Here is a 25,978-nt window from a genome sequence, read left to right on the forward strand (position 1 = left end):
AAGAGAAAGATAAGTAAACGGATGATAAATATTTTTAAAGGGTTGAGAGAGAGCTACTTAATTTAGGCATGGGAATAAGGGAAAGCTTCCTGAAGGATGAATTAGAAATCAGCTGAGTGATTGGGTGGGATGAGGAGGAAGGATGGGATGTTTCCAGTAGAGTAGCATGTACAGAGATCTGGAGCTGAGAGTTTAATGTTTTAAAAATTGTTTTATCAGAGTTATTTGGAGGGCTTGTTAAAACACAGGTTATTGGGCTCTCCTCAGAGCTTCTGATTTAGTAGGTCTGAAGTGAAGCCTGAGAATTTGCATTTGAAACAAATTCTCAAGTGATGCTGATCCTGCTGGTCTAAGGACCAACAATTTAAGAACCAGTGCTTTAGAGAAATGCAGGTAGTTCAGTATTGCTGGCTTTTTTGGGTTTTTATTTGGAGGAGAATGTTGAAAATTTTGATTAATGAAGTAAATACTCTAGGTGTAGAAATAAATTATTGAACATATTTGGACTTAATCCTTAAGTTATAATCACTAAAAGATTTTAGCAAGGTTGTCATGACGCACCTTGTGTTTTCTTAAGATGATTCTTGAAGCAGTGTGAAGAATGGATTGAAGAACAGCAAGGCTAGAGAAAGGGAGACTAAGAGGTGCTTTAGTAATCTGGTTAAGAAATGATGAGGGTCCGGGGCGCCTGGGTGGCACAGCGGTTAAGCGTCTGCCTTCGGCTCAGGGCGTGATCCCGGCGATCTGGGATCGAGCCCCACGTCAGGCTCTTCCTCTATGAGCCTGCTTCTTCCTCTCCCACTCCCCCTGCTTGTGTTCCCTCTCTCGCTGGCTGTCTCTATCTCTGTCAAATAAATAAATAAAATCTTAAAAAAAAAAAGAAATGATGAGGGTCCAATGATAGAGCTTGAAAGAAGTGGATTTGAGAGGTATTAAGAATGTAGAAATGACAGGATTAGGGGATTTGATTGTGGATAGGAACAGGAGTCTTGGATGACTCAGATTTCTGATGTAGGTGTCTGGGTAAATAGTTATACTTTTTATTAAGATAGGAACTAAAACCAGAGGGTCAGATTTGGGGGAGAGTGGTAGGTGAATATTATGACACCAGCATCTACATGGTAATTAAAGTTAAGAGTAGAAGGGTCCCTCAAAGTAGGTACATATAGAGTGAGAAACTGAAGCTGGAAGCTTGGGAAATGACAGAATCTTAAGGATGGCCAAAAGAGTAGTGGGCAGAGACACAGAGAATGGTTTTGGAAGCTTGTGATAAATTTAAAGGTGTTGAAAAGCTGCATAGTTTATGAATTTAATTTGAAAACAGAGCCTTTGAGATTGGTATGTGTGTGTGTTTACATGTAAATAAATAATGTTGGTATTTCAGTGAGCCCGATAATCTGGATAAACATTATGCTAACTTTAGGTTATCATTGAATCCTTCAGGTCTTATTTATAGCAATTCTTCAAGAAGAAATGAATTGTCAGTGTGTCACAACAGTAGACGAAAACCTGCTGAAAAATCAAATCAATCATCTAAGAATATTGAGGAAAAAACTATTCCATTTAAAGGGCAGAAGAGAACTACTTCAGGCAGCTCAAGAGCACAGGAGTTTTTAAATGCTAAAGATTCTGGAAGAATTATTGACCGTGATGAAATTTCTGGTTGCTTCCAGAATGAGTCATTGGAAAATAATGAGGAAAACCTGGCTAAGAAGAAAAATCTTGATCATTCTGGGTAACGTCTGTTAGTTATACAATATAGTTATTTTTGCTATTCAGCATTTAATAGTTTGTCAATGTCATTTAATCATTTATGGAGAAACAGTATTAGCATAAAGGTCTCTGCCGTCTGGCAAACCTGGTTGTAAATCCATACTCAACTGTTAGTTGGAGGATGCCCCAGGGCAAAATAGTAATCTGAATTTGGTTCATCATATTAAAAAGGGGAATAATATAGTACATGGGATGTGAGTGATATATTTAATAAGTATTATCATCACTTAAGAGTTATTTTCTTTAAAAAAGTGGTAAAAACACGTAAAATTTACATTTTAGTCATTTTAAAAAATGTATTTAATTTTTTAATTTCAGTATCATTAACCATCTTAGTCATTTTTTTAAAAAAGATTTTATTTATTTGGGAGAGAGAGAGAGGAGAGTGAGAGAGAGACAGTGGGCACAGGAGCTGGGGGAGGGACAGAGGGAGAGGTAGAAGCAGGAGCAGACTTCAATCCCTGGACCCTGGGATCATGACCTGAGCTGAAGGCAGATTCTTAACGAACTGAGCCAGCCAGGCACACCTTAGTCGTTTTTAATTTATAGTTTGATTTGCTTCCTTTTAAGTGAGGTTAATATGATTTCAATAATTAAGTATACATCTTAATACTTCTCCCCCTAAGATGATAATAGTTAACATATTTTGGGTGCTTGTTATGTGCCAAGTATTTGCTAGGAACTTTCAATGAATTTTTATCAGTCCTAACAACCTAGGGAGTTAGGTGTTGTTCTTGCATATTTTTGCTTATTGACATAGTATTTATTCTTTCATTTACTCAACAAATAATACATATTATATGTGAGAAACTGCAAGGTGTTAGGTATGTATGGAAATAAATTATAGTGCCCTAAAATATAGTAGTGTATGTCATTGTAGTACAGAAAAAAAATCCCATACACATTCTCTCTAACTTTTTCACACCATTTCCATACCACTTTCCAGGTTTACAAAATATTTCAGGTTTACAAAAAAAAAGTAACACCTGATTCCCCCATGACCTCACTTAAGAAATATAATATAGTGACCATTGAAATCCCATGTGTACCTTTGCTGAGCTCATTCTTCTTTCTTGTTAGCGGTAGCCTATATACTAAATTTGGTAGTTACCATTCTCATGGATATTTTTATACTTTTCCTATGTGTGCATGTATATATGAACAGCATGTGGTATGGTTTTAAAAGTTTATAAAAATGGTTTTATTAGTATACACATCCTTCTGTGACTTGCTTCTTTTCCACAGTTCATTTTTGAGATTATTCATGTTGATAAATGATTTATTTTTATTCCTTTATAAAGAGTGGAGGTTGACAAACTTTTCTTAAAGGACCAGATAGTAAATATTTTAGGCTTTGCTGGCCAAAAGGCAAAATGGAAACAGTTATGTCTGTAGTTAAATAATCATTTAAGATGTAACCTTAGAAGATACACAAACCATTCTTAGCTCTCAGTATATATAAAAAAACAAGTGGCTGGTTGAGTTTATAGTTAACACCTTGTATGGCTATATGAAAATATTTAGTTTCTCTCTTTTTTTTAAGTACTCATTCCTTTTTATAGCAAATAATATACCACTTTTTATCCATTCATTAAAGGGTGAGCATTTGGGTGGTTTCCACTTTTGCTATTATTCTTTTAAATGGTAATTTTTATTTATTTCTAAATGCTACTCTTCCTTTTCTTCAAGTATTATTAACATAGTGTTATATTTTCAGGTGTACGATGTATTTAGTCTCGACAATTTTTCACTATGAAAAATGATTTTTTAAAAAGATTTTGTTTTGAGAGATAGAGAGCAAGCATGAGCAGTGGGGAGGGATAGAGGTAGAGAGAGAGGCAGACTCCCCACTGAGCAGGGAGCCCAATGCGGGACTTGATCCCAGGACCCTGGTTATATGACCCGAGCCGAAGGTAGATACTTAACCGACTAAGCCACCCAGCCATCCTGAAAAATGATTTTTGAGTGGACATTTTAGACATATTTCCTTCTGCATATGTGTGAGAGAGTCCTTGTAGTATTACATATACAGGAAGTACAATTGCTGCATTTTAGGGTATGTACATGTTAACTTGCCTAAATACTGCTGCATCACTCTCCAAATTGGTTGGCCTGATTTATAATCACATAGCAAGGTGTGAGAATTCTTTTATTCATTTGAGAGAGAGCGAGTGAGTGAGTGAGAGCATGAGCAGGGGTCAGTGGGAGAGGGAGAAGCATACACCGTGCTGCGCAGGGAGGCCGATATGGAACTCAATCCCAGGACCCTGAGATCAGGACCTGAACTGAAGGCAGACACTTAACTGACTGAGCCACCCAGACTCCCCAGATAGCATATAATTTGTGTTGATTTTACCTTCTTAATAAATTATAAGAATTGATTTGATATATAAAACATATTCATTACTTTGTGTATGTTATTTATATTTTTCTGTAATTGTTTTATTTAGTGTAGTCTCAAGTATTTTCAACCTCTAAGCAACCAGCTTTTGTTTCCTTTGGAAATTAGGGATATCAAAGTAGGTAATCAAGAACTAGATAGCTATTGCTGTGTCCAAGTACATATTACATAAACCTTTTAACATTGTTTTTATAGTGGCTAACGTGAATTGTATATTAGCATCTGAAGGCATTGATATGTTTTTAGTCTGTTTGATGGTCATTTTAAAATGTGTGAGACAGAGGTAAATTAGAACTATGTTTAGAAACCAGTTTTGTATTTGTTTAGCTTAGGAATTGTCCACGTATCCAAAGATTAATTATTAACGTAATTTAATACTAATCTAAAGTCTTAAAGTTAACTAAAGGTTTTGAAAACACAACTTAAGGTTATGCATTGAGTTCTTATAATTTATGGCACTGTAAGAATTAATTCCCAGGCACCTAGGTGGCTCAGTTGGTTGAGCCTCCAAATCTTGATTGGGGCTCAGGTCATGATCTCAGGGTTGTGGGATTGAACCCCGCATTGGGCTCTGTGCTCACCGGGGAGTCTGCTTGAGATTCTCTCTCTCCCTCTGCGCCTCCCCCCACTCGTGTGCCCTCTCTTACCTCTCTCTCTCAATAAATAAAATTAAAAAAAAATTACTTTTTTAAAAAGGACATTATGGGGGAGTCTGGGTGGCTTAGTTGGTTGATTGTCCATCTTGTGATTTCAGCTCAGGTCATGATCTCATGGGTTGTGGAGTTGAGCCCCACATGATGAACTCCCGCTTGGTGGGGAGTCTGCTTGAAATTCTCTACCTCTGCCCCTCCCTCTGTGCTCTTTCTTTAAAATAAATAAATAAACCTTAAAAAAAATAAAGACCTTAACTGTATTACCTATTATCATTATTATTATTTAACTTAGTTGGGTACATAATTTTATATTTTATAATGTTCAGAGATGTTATTGTCACCATTAAAACCAGTAGAGGAATTTTAGAAATTAAAACTTAGTAGGTTTTTTGGGAGAAAATAAATTTAAACCTTTTCAATACTAGAGTATTATGACACACACACACACACACACACACACACACACACACGTTGAAATCAGGGAGGAAATGGATAATAGTATTTAAGCCAAAACAGATAATTTGTTTAAGGAGTGTTCTTTTTTTTTAAAAAAAATTTTTAAGGCATCTTCCTGATTAGAAATGTTACGTGAGTTACTTCTCTCTGCATGTATATAATAGATATTGAAACTTTTAACTTGTTTAAAAGTGATATTTTTTGTTTGGCTTTTTTATAACCATGAGCATTAATTAAACTACAATCTAACTTCCTTTTCCCCTGTTAAAACCTTTTGGGAACAAAATAAACCAAACTTTAAGAGCTAGAGCACTTAAAGTGTAAGCAATTTCCACTGAGTTTCTTTCATTCAAATTTATTCACTTAATTTCTTTATTATTTCTATAAGCCAGATGGAACAGAAGCTCATTACGGTAGATTTCTTTTTAAAAAGTTTTATGAAGGATACTTCACATACCGTACAATTCAGTCATGAAATGTGTACAATTATGGTTTTATAGTATATTCACAGGTGCAAACCATCAACATAGTCAATTTTAGAGCATTTTCAGTACTTCACAAAGAAGCCAGTACCCTTTAGTTAGAATTTCCCTATTCCTTCTCCCACTGCTCTAAGCAACCACTAATATACTTTTTGTTAGTATAGATTTTACATTTTGGATTTTCACCTGAATAAAACCCTACAGTGTGAGTTTTTTTGTACTGGCTTCTTTTCTTTTTCTTTCTCTTTCTTTCTTTCTTTCTTTCTTTCTTTCTTTCTTTCTTTCTTTCTTCTCTTTCTTTTTTTAAGATTTTATTTATTTATTCGACAGAGAGACAGCCAGTGAGAGAGGCAACACAAGCAGGGGGAGTGGGAGAGGAAGAAGCAGGCTCCCAGTGGAGCAGGGAGCCGGATGCAGGGCTCGATTCCAGGACCCTGGGATCACGCCCTGAACCGAAGGCAGACGCTTAATGACTGAGCCACCCAGGCGCCAGTGTATTGGCTTCTTTCTGTTTGGATATTTTCTCTCCCGTCTTCCCCCCCAGTGGGGTTTAAACTCATGATCCTGAGATCAAGACCTGAGCTGAGCTAAGAGTCAGATGCTTAACTGACTAGGCCACCCAGGTGCCTCCTGTTTGGATATTTTCAAGTTTCCTTCATGTTATAGGATGTTTCAGTAGTACTTCATTAATTTTTATGACTAAATAATATTTTATGCTTATACCATGTTTTGTTTATCTGTTCATTCATTGATGGACATTTGGGTTGTTTCTACATTTTGGCTCTTTTGAATAATGCTGGTATAAACATTTGTGTACAGGTTTCTATGTGGACATATGTTTTCATTCCACAGGAGTAGAATTGCTGAGCCATATGGTAATTCTATATTTAAATTGTTTGAGGAACTGCAAGACTGTTTTCCAAAGCATCTGCACCATTTTACATTTCTTTGAGCAGCGTATGAGGGTTCCAGTATCTCTACATCCTTGCCAACGGTTGTTGTTATCTGACTTTGATGTGAGCCATCCTAGTTGGTATGAAAGTGGTATCTCATTGTGGTTTTCATTTGCATTTCCCAGATGACTAATGATGTTGAGCATCTTTTCATGTGTTTATTGGCCATTTGCAAATCTTTGGAAAAATCTTTGGAAAAAGATGTGTTCAGCCTGTTTTTAGTTGGGTTGTCTTTTTGTTTTGTTTTGTTTTTTAATTGTGTCATTAGAGGTCTTTATATATTTTAGATACAACTTCCTTGTCAAATAAGGGATTTGCAGATATTTTCTCCTATTCTGTGGGTTGTCTTTTTGCTTCTTAATGGTGTCCTTTGAAGCACAAAAGCTTTTAATTTTGATAAAGTCCAGTCTGTTTATTTTATCTTTTTATTGCTTATACTTTTGATGTCATATCTAAGAATCCAAGTTCATGAAGATTTGTCTCTATCTTTTCTTCTAAGAGTTTTATAGTTTTATCTCTCTTACATTTAGGTCTTTCATCCATTTTGAGTTAATTTTTGTGTATTTCTGAAGTAAGGGTTCAACTTTTCCATATGACTATCCAGTTGTCCCATAAATGTTTATTGAAAAGACTATTTTTTCCCCATTAAATGGTCGTAACACCGTTATTGAAAATCAGTTGACCATACATATATGTTTCCTTCTGAATTCTCAACTTTTTCTCTTGATCTGTATATCAGTTCTTGGTCCAGTACTGTACTGTCATGATTACCGTTCCTATGATAAGGGTTTGAGATCAAGAAGTATGAGTCCTTTTTATTCTTCCTTTTCAGGATTGTTTTGACTATTCTGGGTTCCTTACAATTCCATATAAATTTTAGAATCAGCATGTCAATTTCTACAAAGACATCAGTTGAGATTCTGATAGGGGTTTCATTGAATCTATATATCAGTTTGGGGGATATTGCTATTTTAACAATAAATCTATTGATCCATGAACACAGGATGTTTTTCCATCTGTTGAGTTTTTTAACTTATTACAACAATGTTTTCAGAACATAAGTTTTATACTTCTTTTGTTAAATTCATTCCTAAACATTTTATTTGTTTGGATGCTATTATGAATAGAATTGCTTTTTAAATTTTATTTTTGAATGTCCATTGCAAGTGTATAGAAATACAATTGGTTTTTGTATTTGATCTTGTATTCTGCAACCTTGCTGAAGTCATTTAGTTTTGATAGCTTTTTAGTGTATTTCAAGGGTTTTCTGAGTATAAAAATCATGTCATTTGTGAATAGAGATAAGTTTTACCCTTCCTTTCCAATCTATTATTTATTTGTTTTATATTGCCTAATTGCCCTGGCTAAAATCTTTAGTACAGTGTTTAATAGAAGTGGCAACAGCAGACTTCCTTGTTTGGTTCCTAAATTTTAGGAGGAAAGCATCTAGTCTTTCACCATTTAGTATATTGCTAGGTGTAAGTTTTTCATATATACCCTTTAACAGGTTGAGGCTGTTCCCTTCTAGTCCTAGTTTGTTGAGTTGAGCATTTTTATCATAAAAAGGTGTTGGATTTCGTTAAGTGTTTTTTTTTTTTTTGCATCTGATATGATGATGTGATTTTTGTTTATTATTGATCTGATATATTAATTGGTTTTTGGATAGTAGACCAAACTGCATCTCTGGTGTAAATCCCATTTGGTCATGATGTATGTATAATTCTATTTATACATTGTTAGATTTCTTTTGCTAGTATGTTGTTGAGTTTTTTTGGTTTGTAGTTTTCTTATGATGTCTTTGTCCAGTTTTGGTATCAATATGATCCTGGCTTCATAAAGTAAGTTGAGACGTTCTCTTCTGTTTTTTGAAAGAGTTTGTGAAGAATTTGTATTTTTGAATGATTGGTAGAATTCAGCAATGAAACCATTTGGGCCTGGCTTTTCTTTCTGGGTAGTTTTTGATTACTGATTCATTCTCTTGTTACAGGTCTTTTGAGATTATTACTTCTTCAGTCAGTTTTGGTAATTTGTGTGTCTTTAGGAATTTATCCATTTCATCTAGGTTGTCTAACTTGTTGACGTATAATTGTTCATAGTATTCTCTTATAATCCCTTTTATTTCTTTACGCTGTGATTATAGGACCAAAGTCTGCATGTTCTTTAGTTATGTTGCATGCAAATTATTTTTTCACATATGATAAGGGTAGGCTGGTAACTGAGTCAAGAAACAAATTGAAACATAGGACTTATAAGAGAAATGCGAGAGAAGAGAAAAATTATACAGTCTGGGAATAGTGTGTCCTATTTGCATATATTGGAGATAAACTGATTAGCTGTTAGCTATTAAAGAGATGAGCCTGAGTCTGTTTTAGTACCCTGTTGTTCCTCAATAGGCTGACTAGGGGTGTCAAAGAAAACAATTTCAGTTGTTTGTGGATTTCAAAAAAATGATAGGTTAAATGTGTAATCTATATCATATGCTGTCTGTAGGTAATGTCTCCTTGCGTCCACCTGTCATCACCTCTATCTTAGGCCAGGTCTGTAGAATTTCAGAATTTTTCTTAGTGGGTCCTAGAATCAGATTTTCTTCCTAAGCTAGTTGTAAGTCCTAGGACCTGAACAGGGTTTTCTAATATTTGTTACAGCCAGTATTATATTGTCTACTCAATGTGTATTGTTTCTGGAAGAAATATTTTATGGAGAAATGAAAACAGTTTTATACTTTACATTTTCACAGAAGTACAGGAAGCACAAAAGATCAAGATAATATGACTGGACAGAATGTTCATCTGAAGTCTCAGATCAAGGGATTTACATGCAAGACGCCAGCAGAATCTAACTTGGATTCTGAAGAGCCCAAGACTTCAGTTTTGGAAGGAAGGTATGCTTGTGTTCTAAGGATAATTGGATTTACTTATTATATGAGTCACTCATTGCTGTGTAACAAATTACCCCAAACTTTAATAGTGGCTTGCAAGCATCTATGGTTTCATAGTTTCTGTGGCCCAGAAGTCTGGGTTAGCTGGCTAGTTCTTACTCAGGGGTTCTAATGAGGTGTAGCATTCAAGATACCTACCTGGTTTGCGGTCCTTTGAAAGCTTGGCTGCGACTGGAAGATCTACTTATAAGGTAGTTTGCTCCCATGGCTGTTAGCTGTAGGCCTTCCTTGTCATGTGGCCCTCTCCATAGGGCTGTTCAATATGACAGCTGGCTTTTTATAAAGCGAGTGATCCAAGAGAAAGTGTGACTGTGATGGAGGTTAAAATTGCCTTTTAATGACCTAGTCTCTGAAGTTGCATACTGTCACTTCCACTTCGTTGTGTTTGTTAGAAACAAGTCATTAAGTCCAGACCACATTCAAGGAACGGGTGATTAGGCTCTCTCTCTTGAAAAGAGGAGTATTTAAGAATTTGTGGTATGTGTTTAAAACAGGTACACTCAGTGAACAAACCAAATTAACCTACTCTTATAATATCTGAAGTCATATACCCTTTTTTAAAATGAAGGAATGGTAAATTATAACAGATTCTCAAGACTTTTAAGTGATGGCTAAGATTTCTTTAAGGTGGGTTATGACTACTAGGCCTATCCTGGGTTCATAATAGAAGGAAAGGAATCTAGGACTGGAATAAGCTGAATTATCTCTGAGCAATTTTTGGAGTATATTTTAAATTCCACTTGTTTTTTACTGTATTTTTAAATTATGACAAGCTGATGTATTTCTAATATTTTTATAATTTGATTTTTATCAAGGGGTGTTACTTGAGTTGATTTAAAATTTATAATTGACTCATGAAGTTTAAAAGGTTATAAAATTCAGTATTTGTTCTGTTTGACAGTTATAGGATTAAATTATAGATTCTTTGTTTTATGTAGCATGTAAATATATTTTTGGTGATCTGTAACATCACTGTTGGTTTTATAAGAAGGAAACCTTTGGTAGTTTTGGGGGGAAAAATTAGGGTAGATAATTAGATACATGTATTATAAAAGCACAAATTTGATGGTTTACTTTTTTATCTTAAAGTGGACCTTTCAAGTTGAAGAATTATTTAAAACCTGGAAAGAATAATTCTGATGTGGATGACAAGGAATTTCAGGAAAGTTCAAGTAGGTTATTATTTATTGTCTGTTGTCTTGATGTTTATGGCATTATGCATACAAAGTAAGGTGTGCTGTTTTATATAAATTATCACCAGTTGCAAATGTGTATTGAGTACTTACTCTTAAGAGCCTTACTATGTCTTTAGAGATTTGTAAGACCTTACACCTATGTGATAGAGGGAGGAAGAGAAAGAGAAAGAATGACAGAGTGACAGTCCTTTCTTTGAGGTAGAACATAATGAAATAATTGACATTTAAAGTATCTACTCTAGTATTGAAAAATGTTAAGGGGCGCCTGAATGGCACAGTTGGTTGGGTGCCTGACTCTTATTTCAGCTGAGGTCATGATCTCAGGGTTGTAAGATAGGGCCCAGTATTGGGCTCATGCTCAGTGCAGTCTGCTTGAGACTTTCTGTCCCTCTCCCTTTGTCTCTGACTGCCACACACTTTCTCTTTCTCTCTCTCTCTCAAATAAATAAATAAATCTTTAAAAAAAATAAAAGCGTTAAGCTGCTAAGGGTATAAACGAAGCAAGATAAGCCATGTATTGATTACTGTAGCTGTATGATGGGTGTATCAGTTTCATTATATCATTTTTTCTATTTTAAATATGTTTGAAACTTTACATAGTAAAGTTTTTAAAATGCCTCTTAATAGTTTTGTAATTTTTATGCTGCTAAAGAATGTGTGCTTGGAATTTAATCTGTTACACTGTTTTTTCTTTCCTAATTCACTAATTCATTTTCCTTTTATTTTTTAAAATTGGGATCTCTCTCTTTTTTTTTTTTTTTTTTTTGAGAGGAAGAGAGAGAACACACACAGGTGTGCCCATGAGTGGGGGGTGGGGTGTCCAGAGGGAAAGGGAGAGAATCTTAAGCAGATTTCTTGCTGAGCTTAGAGCTGATCTCACAACGCTGAGATCATGACCTGAGCCAAAATCAAGATTTGGACACTCAACTGACTGAGCCACACACCGCCCCTGTTTTTCCTTTTGATTTGCATCTCTTGAAATGCTAGGAAGGTGGAATTTGTTTTTTTAAAGATTTTATTTTTAAGTAATCTCTATACTTAATGTGGGGCTTGAGCCTACAATCCTGATAAGAGTTGCAGGCTCTATCAACTGGGCCAGTGAGGAACCCCCTTTGTTTTTCCTTTTAAATTATTTTTTTCTCCCTGTATTTTGATTTATTATTTTTCTCCTCTAAGTTGAATGCTTTCTCTAATTATTTTTCTATTTTTTATTTGATAAAAAATTTTTTATTTGAAAAAACAATGAATTTTCCTGAGTACAGTTTTGGCTTAATTTTACAGCTTTTTATTTATTTGTTTTAAAAAATTTCTAAAAAGATTTTATGTATGTATGTATGTATTTATTTATTTAGAGTGTGAGTGGGGTTGGGGCAGAGCGAGAGGGAGAGAAGGAGTCTGAAGCAGACTCTCTACTGAGTGTGGAGCCCCACCTGGGCCTTGATCTCCCTACCCTGAGATCATGACCTGAGCCAAAATCAAGAGTCGGACTCTCAACTGACTGAGCCACCCAGGTGCTCCAATTTTATAGCTTTTTAAATGTTGTGTTCTTTTTTTTTTTTTTTTTAAGATTTATTCATTTATTTTAGAGAAAGAGAGAGAGAGCGTGAGCAGGGGGAGGGGCAAGAGGAGGGGCAAAGGAGAGAGAATCTCCAGCAGACTCCCTGTTGAGCGCAGAGCCTGATGTGGGGCTCAGTTCCACAACCTGGAAATCATGGCCTGAGCCGAAATCAAGAGTTGGATACTAAACCAACTGAGCCACCCAGGCTGCCCCAAATGTTATATTCTTACAGTAGTATACCCTAAATTACAGTGATTTTTCTTTGAGCCAGGAGTTTTTTAAAGACTATATTAGCCAAGAGCTTGGTCTCCAGAGTCCCTGGGGTTGAACCCAGCTCTACTACTTACTTATTATGTTATCTTGAGTTAAAAACTTCATTGCTCTTACCTTCAGCATCCTTATATGTAAAATGGAGATATCATTTCCAATCCCATAGCTTTCTTGTTAGTTTAATATCTGGCTTATGTTAAAACATAATGTTGGCTGTTATTCTGAAGTGTTTTGTTCTTTAACAATTTCTAGTTTCGTTTCATTGTTCTAGGGAACTTTGGCTTGTATTATTTATTATTTGAATTAAGAATTTGAATTTATTTGAATTTATTATTATTTGAATTTATTATTTTCTTTGTGATCTATAGTATGCTTAGAACATATAAAATTCAGGACCCTGAGATCATGACCTGAGCCGAAGGCAGATGCTTACACCCAGGTGCCCCAGAACTCTTAAAAATTTGTTGAATATTATGGAATACTTACTATGTATCCTTCTAGAGCCTGCAGATATGGTAGTGAACAAAACTGACAAAAACTTCTGTCCACCTGGAGCTTACTTTCTGGGGGACCAGGATAGAAGACAATAAAAAAAAGATAGCAAAACTTATGATTTGCTGAATTGAAAGTACAAAAATAAAGCAGGGATTTTGTGGTGGGAAATGGCAGTTACATTCTTAGGTAGATGGGCAGAAAAGTCCTCACTGAGGAAGTGATCATTTGAGCGAAATATGAAAAAGATGAGGAAGCAAATCGTGTAGCTGTATGAGGAAATAATGCCTTAGCTAGAGGGAAGACCAAGGGCAGTTGTTCAGATACGATAATGAGTCTGATGGCGAAACACCAAGGAGACTGGGTAGAGCAAAAGAAAAGAGGGATAGAGTAGTAGGAGATGATGTCACAGAGATAACAAGAATGGAAGATCACATAGGATATTACAGGCTATTTTAAGGATTTTTGGCTTTTCCTAAGAGAGATGATAAGGCGTTGGAGGGTTTTGAGCAGAGGAGAGACATGATGGACCTATAAACAGAATGACTGTGGCTGCTGTGTTAGGGGAGGACTGGTGAGTTTGAGGGGGCTGGTGTAAGGTTGGAAACAGGGAGACTGGTTGGTGAGACATTAATAATCCCAGTGAGAGTTTGCTTTGACTAGGGTGGTAGCAGTGAAAGGTGGAGAGCAGTAGTAGGATTTTGGATATTTTTTTTTTTTTTTTAAGATTTTATTTATTTATGTGACAGACAGCGAGAGAGAGAACACAGCAGGGGAGTGGGAGGGGAAGAAGCAGGGCACCCCTGGATATTTTTGAAGATAGAATCAACAGGGTTTCCTGATGGGATGTAGGATGTAAGAGAGATGTCAGGGATAACTTTAAGGCTTTTGGCTTGAGCACCTGAAAGAATGGTGTTGTCCTTACTTGATTTGGAGACTACTGGGGAAGTAGCAGTTTTTGGGGAAAAGAATAGGATCTTAGAATTGAACGTGTTACATTAGATATTAATTTGATCTTTTATATCCTTGCTTGTGATTTGTGAAATCTGCTGAAGACTGCCAGAGTTGAAGTGAAGTGTTTTCCACTGCAATGGTCTGCTTTTTTTCTCCTATTTTCTGCAGTGTTTGCTCTGTACCTTTCAGCACTGTTACTAAAGCATGTAAGCCTTTATATGGAATGTACCTGCTTTGGTCAAATTTATCTTCTTGATCCTGTTACAGTGCTTTTACCTTGCAGTCTGTTTTGTCTAATATTAATATTGTGACCCCTGCTTTCTTTTGGTTCATTGTTCTTTTTAATATTTTTATTCATCTTTTTACTTAACCTTTCCTACAGAACTAAAACAAAGTGGTTTAGAAACAGTACGTGATTGAATTTTTATTTTTAACTTTTTCTGTCAGTATTTTTGCCTTTAATAAATGTTTAACACATTTATACTTACAGATAGCCTTGTTACTTCCTTGTATAGTTGGTAGACATTCTCACATATGCCAGCAAGAACTCAGGAATCTTTTTTTTTTTTTTTTACAACCAGTTTAATAGTAAAAATAATCTTTGAGTCATAATCTTTTTTCCTTTAAACTAGCTGGCTATTTATCTTTTGCCTCACAATAGCTAATGCTTATGAGTAGAAATTTAAAGGCAGACTTATTTCTTGTTTTCTTTGTAGGTAACCTGTTTTCTTCTATCTCCATGCTTATTAGGATTCTTTAGTATTTGAAATTCAGGAGTTATCTCTGTTGCTGTTTTTAAAAATAATTTTTTGGGGGGCGCCTGGGTGGCGCAGTCATTGGGCGTCTGCCTTCGGCTCGGGGTGTGATCCCGGCGTTCCGGGATCGAGTCCCGCGTGGGGCTCCTCCGCTGGGAGCCTCCTTCTTCCTCTCCCACTCCCCTGCTGTGTTCCCTCTCTCACTGGCTGTCTCTCTCTGGCAAATAAATAAATAAAAAATCTTTAAAAAAAATAATTTTTTGGAAATTTTTAAATTTATTAATTAAATTATTAAATTTTAGAAATTATTAATTTTAAACTTACCCTGAAATCCCATATCTGCTTTACCCAGATTCCACAGTTGTCAACATTTTACAACATTTGTTCCATCTCCCTCCCTGCCTCTGCTACATATATGTTCATACAAGTTTCTTATCATTAGCCTTTAAAAAAAATTTTTTTTTTTTAATGTAGGCTCCACACCCTGTATGTATAATTAACATACAGTGTTACATTAGTTTTAGGTATACAATATAATGATTCAGCATTTTTATACTTTATTCAGTGCTCATCGTAAATGTACTCTTAATCCCCTTTATCTATGTCACTCATCCCTCACCCACTTCTCCTCTGGCACCCACCAGTATGTTCTCTGTATTTAAGAGTCTGTTTTCTTTGTCTCTTGTTTTCTTTGTTCAACTGTTTTGTTTCTTAAATTCTACATATGAGTCGGGTGCCTGGGTGGCTCAGTTGGTTAAGCATCTGCCTTCAGCTCAGGTCATGATCCTGGGGTCCTGGGATTGAGTCCCGCATCAGGCTCCCTGCTCAGTGGGGAGTCTGCTTCTCCCTCTCCCTCTGCCCCTTCCCCCTGCTCGTGCTCTCTCTCATGCTCTCTCTCTCTCAAATCAATAAATACAGTCTTTAAAAAAAATTCCACACGAGTGAAATCATATGGTATTTGTCTTTCTCTGACTGACTTGTTTCACTTAGTATTATACCCTCTAAGTCTATCCATTCCATCCATGTTGTTGCAAATGGCAAGTTGTCACGGTTTTTATGCCTGAGTACTATTCCACTGTGTGTGTGTGTGTGTGTGTGTGTGTGTGTGTGTGTGTGTGTGGTTTGTATACATACCACATCATCTTTATCCATTCATCTATGGATGGACACTTGGGTTGCTTCTGTATCTTGGCTATTTTAAATAATGCTGCCGTAAACAGAGGAGTGCATATATCTTTTCAGGTTAGTCTTTTCATTTTCTTTGGGTAAACACTGAGTAGTGGAATTACTAGATTACATGATAGTTCTATTTTTAACTTTTTTGAGGAACTTCCATGCTGTTTTCCACAGTGGCACACCAATTTGCATTTCTGCCAATACTCATGAAGGTTCATTTTCCTCTATATCCTCACCAACATGTTTCTTATCTTTTTGATTCTAGCCATTCTGCCAGGTATATGGTGGTAGTTCATTATGCATTATTTGCATTTCCCTGATGACTGATGTTGAGCATCTTTTCGTGTGTCTGCTGCCCACCTGGATGTCTTCTTTGGAAAAATGTCTATTCGGGTCCTCTGCCCATTTTTAAATCGGATTATTTGGTATTGCGTTAAGTTCTTTACATATTTTGAATATTAACCCCTTGCTGGATATATCATTTGCAAATAATCTGCTCCCATTCAGTAGGTTGCCTTTTCATTTTGTTGTTGGTTTCCTTTGCTGTGCAAAAGCTTTTTATTTTGATGTAGTCCTAATAGTTTATTTTTGCTTTTGTTTCCCTTGCCCAAGGAAACATATCTAGAAAAATGTTGCTACAGCCAATGTCAGTGAGATTACTGCCTCTGTTTTCTTCTAGGAGTTTTATGGTTTCAGGTCTTACTTTCAGGTCGGTAATCCATTTTGAGTTTATTTTTTGTGTAAAGTATAAGAAAGTGTGGTCTTTTCTTTTTTATTTATTTTTTTGCATGTAGCTCTCCATTTTTTCCAACACCATTGATTGAATATGCTATCTTTTCCCTGTTGTATATTCTTGCTTCCTTTGTCATAGATTAATTGATTATATAAGGATGAGTTTATAGCTGGGTTCTCTCTTTTATTCTATTGATCCGTGTGTCTGTTTTTGTGCCAGTATCATACTGTTTTGGTGTACTACAGCTTTGTAGTATATCTTGAAATCTGGTATTGTGATACCTCCAGCTTTGTTCTTTCTCAAGATTGCTTTGGCTATTAGTATTAGCCTTTTCTGTACTCTTTGAGAACAAGTTGCAGACATAGTGTTATGTGTAAGTGTATGCAGATATAATGTAAGACAAGAACATACAGTGTTGGGACACTTGGACACTTTAACCAAATCAGCATTAATATAACACTAATATTCCTTCACTGATCCATGCAGATTTCACCAGCAGTTCCATTAGTGTTCTGGTTCAGGATCCAATTAAGGATCATAGATTGCATTTAGCTCTCCTGTCCGTTAAGTTTCCTTCAATAAGGAACAGTTCATTAGGCATTTTCTAACTTTCCTGACCTTTATATTTTTTTGAGAGAGTACAGATTTTATTCTTTAGAATAACTTTCTACTTGAGGCTTTCTGATGTTTCCTCCTGATCAGATGCCAGCCATGCACATGTGACAGAAGTAGTACAGAAATGATGCTGTGTTTTGTGCATCACATCAGGAGACACAGTATTTACCCATCTCCTGCTGGTGATGTTAATCTTGATTACCTGTTTAAGTTATTATCTCTACTCTAAAGAGATGGTTATTCTCTTTTATAATTGGTAAATTATAAAATTATATAATTTTATAATTTGGTAATTTGTGGTGTGATATTCTGATGCTATAAAATAATGTGTTCCTTTTCAAACCTTCACACCAATCTTGGCATCTTTTAAAGACTCGCACTCGAATCATCGGCCCCTAATGATGATACCAAATTGTGCTGTTCTATTTTCGTAATTCCTGCCTATTAATTAGTGGCATTCTGTAAGAAATAGCTTTTCTTACCCCTTCTCTCATTTGTTTATTTATATAATTATGGGCTGCTACTGGGTTCCTGTTTATTTGATGGTTGTAATCTCTTTCATTTATTCTGCTACTCAAATTGTGCCAGATTTGGTCCTTTCAACTGGTCCTTATGTCTTTTTATTATATTTCTGCCATTTTTTGAATATTCTCTCTTTTTTTTTGGCTTAAGACGTTCTGGTCTACTTCCCCAGTTTCCATTCTCGAATCACTTACTTCTAAGGAACCTGGTTCTTTTTAGTGGAGAATGGCATTTAGAAACTGAGATCTGGGTGCTTGGTGTGCTCACTGTTACTGGGAAATCATTGCTTCTAGGCTCTCTCAGTGGACTGTCCTTTGTATATTTACTTACTTGCTTCATTCCTTCTCTGATCCCATCAGCTGCTTCCCACAGCTCAGTGCTATGGGAGAATTTTCAAGCAGTGACTAGCCCTATACTTTTTCTAGTGGGGATTGCATGAGAAATTAGGTGTTTTTTGGTAACAGCTTTATTGAGATATATATTGAGATACTCACATACCATAAAATTTACCCCTTAGTGGGATATGATTCAATGGTGTATAACCATCACCACAATAAATTTTAGAACATTTCTATCATCCCCAGAAGAAACCCCATATTCTTTATCTTTAGCAGGCACCTTTCATTCCCTCACCTCTCATACCTCCTATGCCTACAGCATCCACTAATCTACTTTTAATTTGTATAGATCTCTATAGATTTGCCAGTTCTGGACAGGGAAATTAGATTTTATGATCACTGAAGTTTCTTCTTAGCCAGCAATTTTATAATGTATCTAATTCAGTCATTTAATTTTAATTTTTTTTTTTTTTTTTTTTTTTTAGAGAGAGAGTACATGCATGCACAAGCAGGGTGGGGAAGGGCAGAGGGAGAGAGAGAGAGAAAGTCTAAAGGAGGCCCCATGCTCAGAATGGTGCCCAACTCGGGGCTCAGTATCATGACCTAGAGATCATGACCTGAGCTGAAATCAAGAGTTGGATGCTTAACTGACTGAGCCTGCCACCCAGGTACCCCGGTTCAGTCATTTCAAACAGTCTTTTGTGAGAGGGAGGAAGATGGCGGAGTAGTAAGGGATCCTGTTTCAACCGGTCTCCTGAATTTAGCTGGATCTCTCCCAAACCATTCTGAACACCCATGAAATCAGCCTGAGATGTAAGAATATATAGCTGGATCTCTACAAACAGAATACCTTCTACGGTCTTGAGGTATGAAGGGTGGAACCATGATTCTTCAGGCAGATATTGGAAGATAAACAGAAGGGGGAGGGAGCCGTCATAAGCTGGCACTGGGAAGGTGATATAACACTGGAGTGCAAAAGTATGCTGCACTGGGGATCAGGCACAGACTCGCAGACCCGAAGCGGCGGGGAAAGGACTTTAGTCCAGCCCCTTGACAGGATCTAGGAGCTGCGGGTGGGCACATGTAAACCGGGGACGGCTCGCGGTTTTAGAAGCATAAAGGGTAAGTACAGATGTGCCCAGCCCTGGGATCAACCTCAGGGAGTGTTGGTGTGGAGTGCACAACCAGGGAGGCTCCAGTTTTTAGCAGCGTAGACAGAAATGGAGACTGTATGTCCTGGAGAGCTCAGTGAAAAGCAAACTACTATTTCTCTGTTCTGAGATAGAGGTTTGGATACGGTCACTTCTACTCTGACTCTCGGAAGGGACATGGAAAGCCGCCAGACAGCAAAAGCCCAAAAAACTGGTTTTCAGTGAGCCCCCGCAATAGGGGGCAGGGCAACTCTGCTCAAGCAGGGCTGCCTGAGTAACAGCGTGGCAGGGCCCTCCCCCAGAAGAAAGGCTGGAAGAACAAGAGGACAACAACCCTAGGGTCCCTATAAAACAGATGCATCTTACTTGGGTCGTAGTTAATACTTCGGACTCTACATTCCCTCAACCACCTCCCAATAGAATGATTAAGAGGAGGAATCCCCAACAAAGAAAAGAATCAGAGACTGTGGCCTCTGCCATAGACCTAATGGATATGGTTATAAGCAAGATGTTAGAAATAGGCTGCAGAGTAAAAATTATGAAGTTGAGATTTAGGCTTGAGAAAAATATTAGTGACAATATAGACTCTCTAAGGGGACAGAAATGAGATCTATCAGGCCAGACTTAAAAATGCTATGAATGAAATGCAGTCTAAACTGGATTCTCTGACTGCCAGGGTAAACGAGGCAGAAGAACGAATTAGTGAGCTAGAAGATAAGAAGATAGAAAAGAAACCAAGGAGGCCTGGGAAAAACAGCTTAAAGCCCAAGAGATCAGACTGAGAGATTAATGACGCCATGAAACGTTCCAATGTCAGAATGATTAGGATCCCTGAGGGGGTGGAGAGAGAGAGATGTCTAGAAGATGTATTTGAGCAAATCAGAGCTGAGAACTTCCCTAATCTGGGGAAAAAAAAAAAGCATTCATGTCCAAGAGGCAGAGGGGACCCCTCCCAAGATCAATGAGAACAGACCAACACCCCAACATATAATAGTAGAACTCGCAAATCTTAGATCCAAGGAAACAATTCTGAAAGTGGCAAGGGGGAAAGAGATTTCTTACGCGCAGAGGGAGGAACATCAGAATGAGGTCACACCTGTCCACAGAGACCTGGCAAGCCAGAAAGGGCTGGCAAGACATTTTCAGGGTACTAAATCAGAAGAACTTGCAGCCAAGGATACTTTATCCAGTAAGACTGTCATTCAGAATGGAGGGAGTGATGAAGAGCTTCCAAGACCAGCAGAAACTGAAACAATATGTGACCACCAACCGGCCCTGCAAGAAATATTAAGGGGGTTCCTATAAAAGAATAAGGACCCCAAGAGTAATACAGACCAGAAATTTACAGAGACAATCTATAGAATCAAGACAATCTATAGAAACAACATCATGGCACTAGAATCGTATCTTTGAATAATCATTCTCAACGCGAATGGCCAAAATGGTCTCATGGAGTGGCACAGGGATGCAGATTGGATAAAGAGACATGACCCCTCGATATGCTGTCTACAAGAGACTCATTTTGAACCTAAAGATACATCCAGACTGAAAGTGAGGGGATCGAGAACCATTTTTCATGCCAACGGACCTCAAAATAAAGAGGGGATAGGAATTCTTATATCAGACAAATTAGATTTTAAGCTAAAGACTATAGTAAGAGATACAGAAGGACACTATATCATTCTTTTTTTTTTTTTTTTAAAGATATTATTTATTTATTTGACAGAGATAGGGACAGCCAGTGAGAGAGGGAACACAAGCAGGGGGAGTGGGAGAGGAAGAAGCAGGCTCCTAGTGGAGGAGCCTGATGTGGGGCTCAATCCCATAACGCCGGGATCACGCCCTGAGCCGAAGGCAGACGCTTAACCGCTGTGCCACCCAGGTGCCCCGGACACTATATCATTCTTAAAGGGTCTATCCAACAAGAAGATCTAACAATTGTAAGTATCTATGCCCCCAACATGGGAGCAGCCAGCTACATAAGGCAACTGTTAACCAAAATAAAGAAACATACTGATAATAATACTTTAATAGTAGGAGACCTCAACACTCCACTCTCAGCAACAGAGAGATCATCTGAGCAGAAGATCAACAAAAAACAAGAGCTTTGAATGACACACTGGACCAGACGGACTTCATAGATACTCCACCCTAAAACAAGAATACTCATTCTTCTTGAACGCACATGGAACATTCTCCAGAGTAAACCACATACTGGGTCACAAATCAGGTCTCCACCAAGACCAAAAAATATTCCCTGCATATTTTCAAACCACAGCTTTGGAAACGAACTCAATCACAAAAAATTCGGAAGGAATTCAAACACTTGGAAGCCAAAGACCATCCTGCTAAAGAATGTTTGGGTCAACCAGGAAATTAAAGAAGAACTTAAACAATTCATGGAAACCAATGAGAATGAAAACACATTGGTCCAAAACCTATGGGATTTGCAAAGGTGGTCCTAAAGGGGGAATACATAGCCATCCAAGCCTCATTCAAAAAAAGTAGAAAAATCCCAAATACACAGACTAACCTTAAACCTAAAGGAACTGGATAAAAAACAGCAAATAAAACCTAAACCAAGCAGGAGAAGAGAAATAATAAAGATTAGAGCAGAGATCAATGATTTAGAAACCAGAAATACAGTAGAACAGATGAACGAAACTAGAAGCTGGTACTTTAAAAAAATTAATAAGATCGATAAACCACCAGACAGACTTATCCAAAAGAAAAGAGAAAGGACCCAAACTAATAAAATTAAGAATGAAAGGGGAGAGATCATGACTAACACCAAGGAAATAGAAACAATTATTACAAATTATTATCAGCAACTATATGCCAATAAATTAAGCAACCTGGAAGAACTGGATGCCTTCCTGGAAGCCTATAAACTACCAGGACTGAAACAGGAAGAAATTGACAATCTGAATAGACCAATAACCAGTAATGAAATTGAAGCAGTGATCAAAAATCTCCCAAAAAGCAAGAGTCCAGAGCTTGATGGATTCCTAGGGGAATTCCACCAAACATTTAAAGAACTAATACCTATTCTCCTGAAACTGTTTCAGAAAATAGAAACAGAAGGAAAACTTCCAAACCCATCCTATGAGGCCAGCATTACCTTGATCCCAAAACTAGGCAAAGACCCCATCAAAAAGGAGAATTACAGACCAATATCCTTGATGAATATGGATGCCAAAATTCTCAACAAGATCCTAGCCAATACGATCCAACAGTACGTTAAAAGGATTATCCACCACGACCAGGTGGGATTTATTCCTGGGATGCAAGGGTGGTTCACCATCCTGATCAAAATACCAATGGCATTTTTCAAAGAGCCGCAACAAACAATCCTAAAATTTGTATGGAACCAGAAAAGACCCCAAATCACCGAGGAAATGTTGAAAAAGAAAAAGCTGGGGGCATCACGTTGCCTGATTTCAAGCTATATTACAAAGCTGTGATCACCAAGACAGCATCATACTGGCACAAAAACAGACATATAGATCAATGGAACAGAATAGAGAGCCCAGATTTGGATCCTCAGCTCTATGGTCAACTAATTTTTGATAAAGCAGGAAAAAATATCCAACGGAAAAAAGACAGTCTCTTCAATAAATGGTGCTGGGAAAATTGGACAGCTTTATACAGAAGAATGAAACTAGACCATTCTTTTACACCATACACAAAGATAAGCTCTAAAAGGATAAGTGACCTTGATGTGAGATAGGAATCCATCAAAATTCTAGAGAACATAGGCAGTAACGTCTTCGACATCGGCCACAGCAACTTCTTTCAAGACACGTCTCTAAAGGCAAGGGAAACAAAAGCAAAAATGAACTTTTGGGACTTCATCAAGATAAAAAAACTTCTGCACAGCAAGGGAAACAGTCAACAACATAAAGAGGCAACCCATGGAATGGAAGAAGGTATTTGCAAATGCTACTACAGATAAAGGGCTGGTATCCAAGATCTATAAAGAGCTTCTCAAACTCAACACCCAAAAAACAAATAAGTCAAATGGGCAGAAGGCATGAACAGACACTTTTTCAATGAAGACATATGAGTGGCTATCAGACACATGAAAAAATGTTCAAAATCATTAGCCATCAGGGAAATTCACATCAAAACCACACTGAGATACCACCTTACGCCAGTTAGAATGGCAAAAATTGACAAGGCAGGAAACAACAAATGTTGGAGAAGATGTGGAGAAAGGGGAACCCTCTTACACTGTTGTTGGGAATGCAAGTTGGTATAGCCACTTTGGAAGACAATATGGAGGTTCCTGAAGACATTAAAAATAGAGCTACACTATGACCCAGCAATTTCACCACTGGGTATTTACCCCAAAGATACAGAAGTAGTGAAAAGAAGGGGCACATGCACCTCAGTGTTCATAGCAGCAATGTCCACAATAGGTAGACTGTGGAAGGAGCCGGATGCCCTTCACAGACGAATGGATAAAGAAGATGTGGTTCATACATACAATGGAATATTACTCAGCCATCGGAAAGGATGAATACCCACCATTTGCATCGACAGGGATAGAAATGGAGGGGATTATGCTAAGAGAAATAAGTCAAGCAGAGAAAGACAATTATCATATGGCTTCACTCATATGTGGAACATAAGGAATAGCATGGAGGACATTAGGAAGGGAAGGAAGAGAAAAATGAAGGGGGGGGTGGAATCAGAGGGGGAGATGAACCATGAGAGACTATGGACTCCGGGAAACAAACTGAGGGTTTCAGAGGGGAGAGGGGTGGGAGGATGGGTTAGTCTGGTTATGGGTATTAAAGAGGGCACGTATTGCAGTGAGCACTGGGTGTTACATGCAAATAATGAATCATGGAACACTACATCAAAAACTAATGAAGTACTGAATGGTGACTAACATAACATAATAAAAAAATAAAAAATAAGCAGTCTTTTGCTATTATGGACTGATTTGAGAATATAATGAAAGCTTAGACTTACTTTTCAGGAAATGTATATTACATGTAAAATTGTGTCAGAAGTTTTAGGTCATTTATGGACGTTAAGTATCCCAGTTCCATGTTGCTCCATAACAAACACCCAAAACTTAGTGGCTTAGTACAATTGATTTATCTCTAATCGTTATGTGGGTTGACTTGCCTTAGTTGCGTAATTCTCACTTGGGCTCTCTCTCATGCATTCAACTTAAATGCAAGCTGCTGGGGCTGGAGTCATTTGAAAGCTCAACTGGGTTGGAAGTCCAGGGTGACTTTTTTCTTACATATTTACTACTAAGCTGGGGTGGCTGGAACAACTGAGGGCTGGCCAAGAGTATCTTTTTTCTCCACATGGCCTTTCCATGTGGTTAGCTTGGGTTTCCTCACAGCATGGCAGTCTTGGGGTGGTCAGACTTCATACAGGGTGTTTTTCTCCAGAGTGAAGTTCTAAGAGACCCAGGTGGAACCTGCATATCGTCTTAGGACTTAGCATTTAAAGTCCCAGAATGTCATTTCTGTTGTGTTCTGATAGTCAAACAAGCCATTAAGATCAGCAGAGATTCAGGGAATTAAGGAATTCAGAGAAAAGGGAATTAGACTCTGCTTCTTGATAAAGAACGACATTTGTGCAGAGGAAGAAAAAGAATTAATGGCAGCTATGTTTAGATGCTGTTTCAATAAGAAAGTTGAAAAATTGGCCTAATTGGCACACTGCTAAATTTAGTATACTTGTACTATTTTAGAACTTGAAAGATCATATATTACATTATTAGCATATTGATTGTTCTGTATTACAACCTACATTTTAAATCTAAGTGGCTTATTTCACCTGAAGTCCGGAAAACTTGCTAATTTTTTTTGTTATTTTTAACTGTTAGACTCTTTAGACATACACATTGTAGCAAGATCTAGAGAAATGTTACACTGTTTTTCATTAGTCTTTATTCCTCAGCAGTAAAAAGTAAAAGAAGTAATAACATGATTGTCAGGTTAAACTTAATTAAAATACTTACATTGAAACTGAGAACTAACACAGTTTAATTCATTGTGGAATTAGCAAACTTTGCTCATGGTATTATCATTTGTATTTTGCAGGTGACTCAAGAGTAAAAATATCTACAGTAATACCAGAGAATAAAATACATCACAAGTTAGGTAAGATTATTTCTCTCTTTTAATATCTTCATATTATAAAACCTCTGTTACTAAATAGGACTTAATTTTTCTCACATAGGGAGGAAGTATTTGGATTAATTGGCAGATAAATTAAAACTATTTGTTTAGTTCTTATGAATTTCACAGTAAGTCATCACAGGCCAATGATGATCTTTATTGTTCATTTATAAATCTGTGTCCCTCTCACTCTTTGCCCCATATTAAGGAGCATGATTTCACCTAGAGTAAGAAGTCAGGGTGGAGAATTCTGTAAATAATAACTGCTAGGTACATAACATCCCTGACAACTCCCATTTTTATCCAGTTCACTTGTAAACAAGCAGTAGCTGGAATAAGTGGGCAAAGATGGGAGCTAGGGAAGCCATGGAGAGGCCGTGGAGGATTAAAACTCTCTGGTTCCCAATGGTATA

The 25,978-nt window shown here is 37.1% G+C and overlaps 1 protein-coding gene across 2 annotated transcripts in view; it reads left to right on the forward strand.

Moving 5' to 3' along the window:
- CENPC (centromere protein C) overlaps nt 1–25,978 on the forward strand; it is an 88,143-nt gene that overhangs the window by 38,214 nt on the left and 23,951 nt on the right. The window contains exons 10-13 of one of the 2 annotated variants that reach the window (XM_008708701.2): nt 1,444–1,735; nt 9,456–9,599; nt 10,746–10,828; nt 25,488–25,547. In XM_008708701.2, the coding sequence (XP_008706923.1) occupies nt 1,444–1,735; nt 9,456–9,599; nt 10,746–10,828; nt 25,488–25,547 (579 nt within the window). The remainder of the gene's footprint in view (nt 1–1,443; nt 1,736–9,455; nt 9,600–10,745; nt 10,829–25,487; nt 25,548–25,978) is intronic. The other variant, XM_008708702.2, reaches the window with a different exon arrangement.

This window comes from Ursus maritimus, unplaced genomic scaffold (assembly GCF_017311325.1).
Source record: "Ursus maritimus isolate PB19 unplaced genomic scaffold, ASM1731132v1 scaffold_8, whole genome shotgun sequence".
In the NCBI taxonomy this organism is placed as follows: domain Eukaryota; kingdom Metazoa; phylum Chordata; class Mammalia; order Carnivora; family Ursidae; genus Ursus; species Ursus maritimus.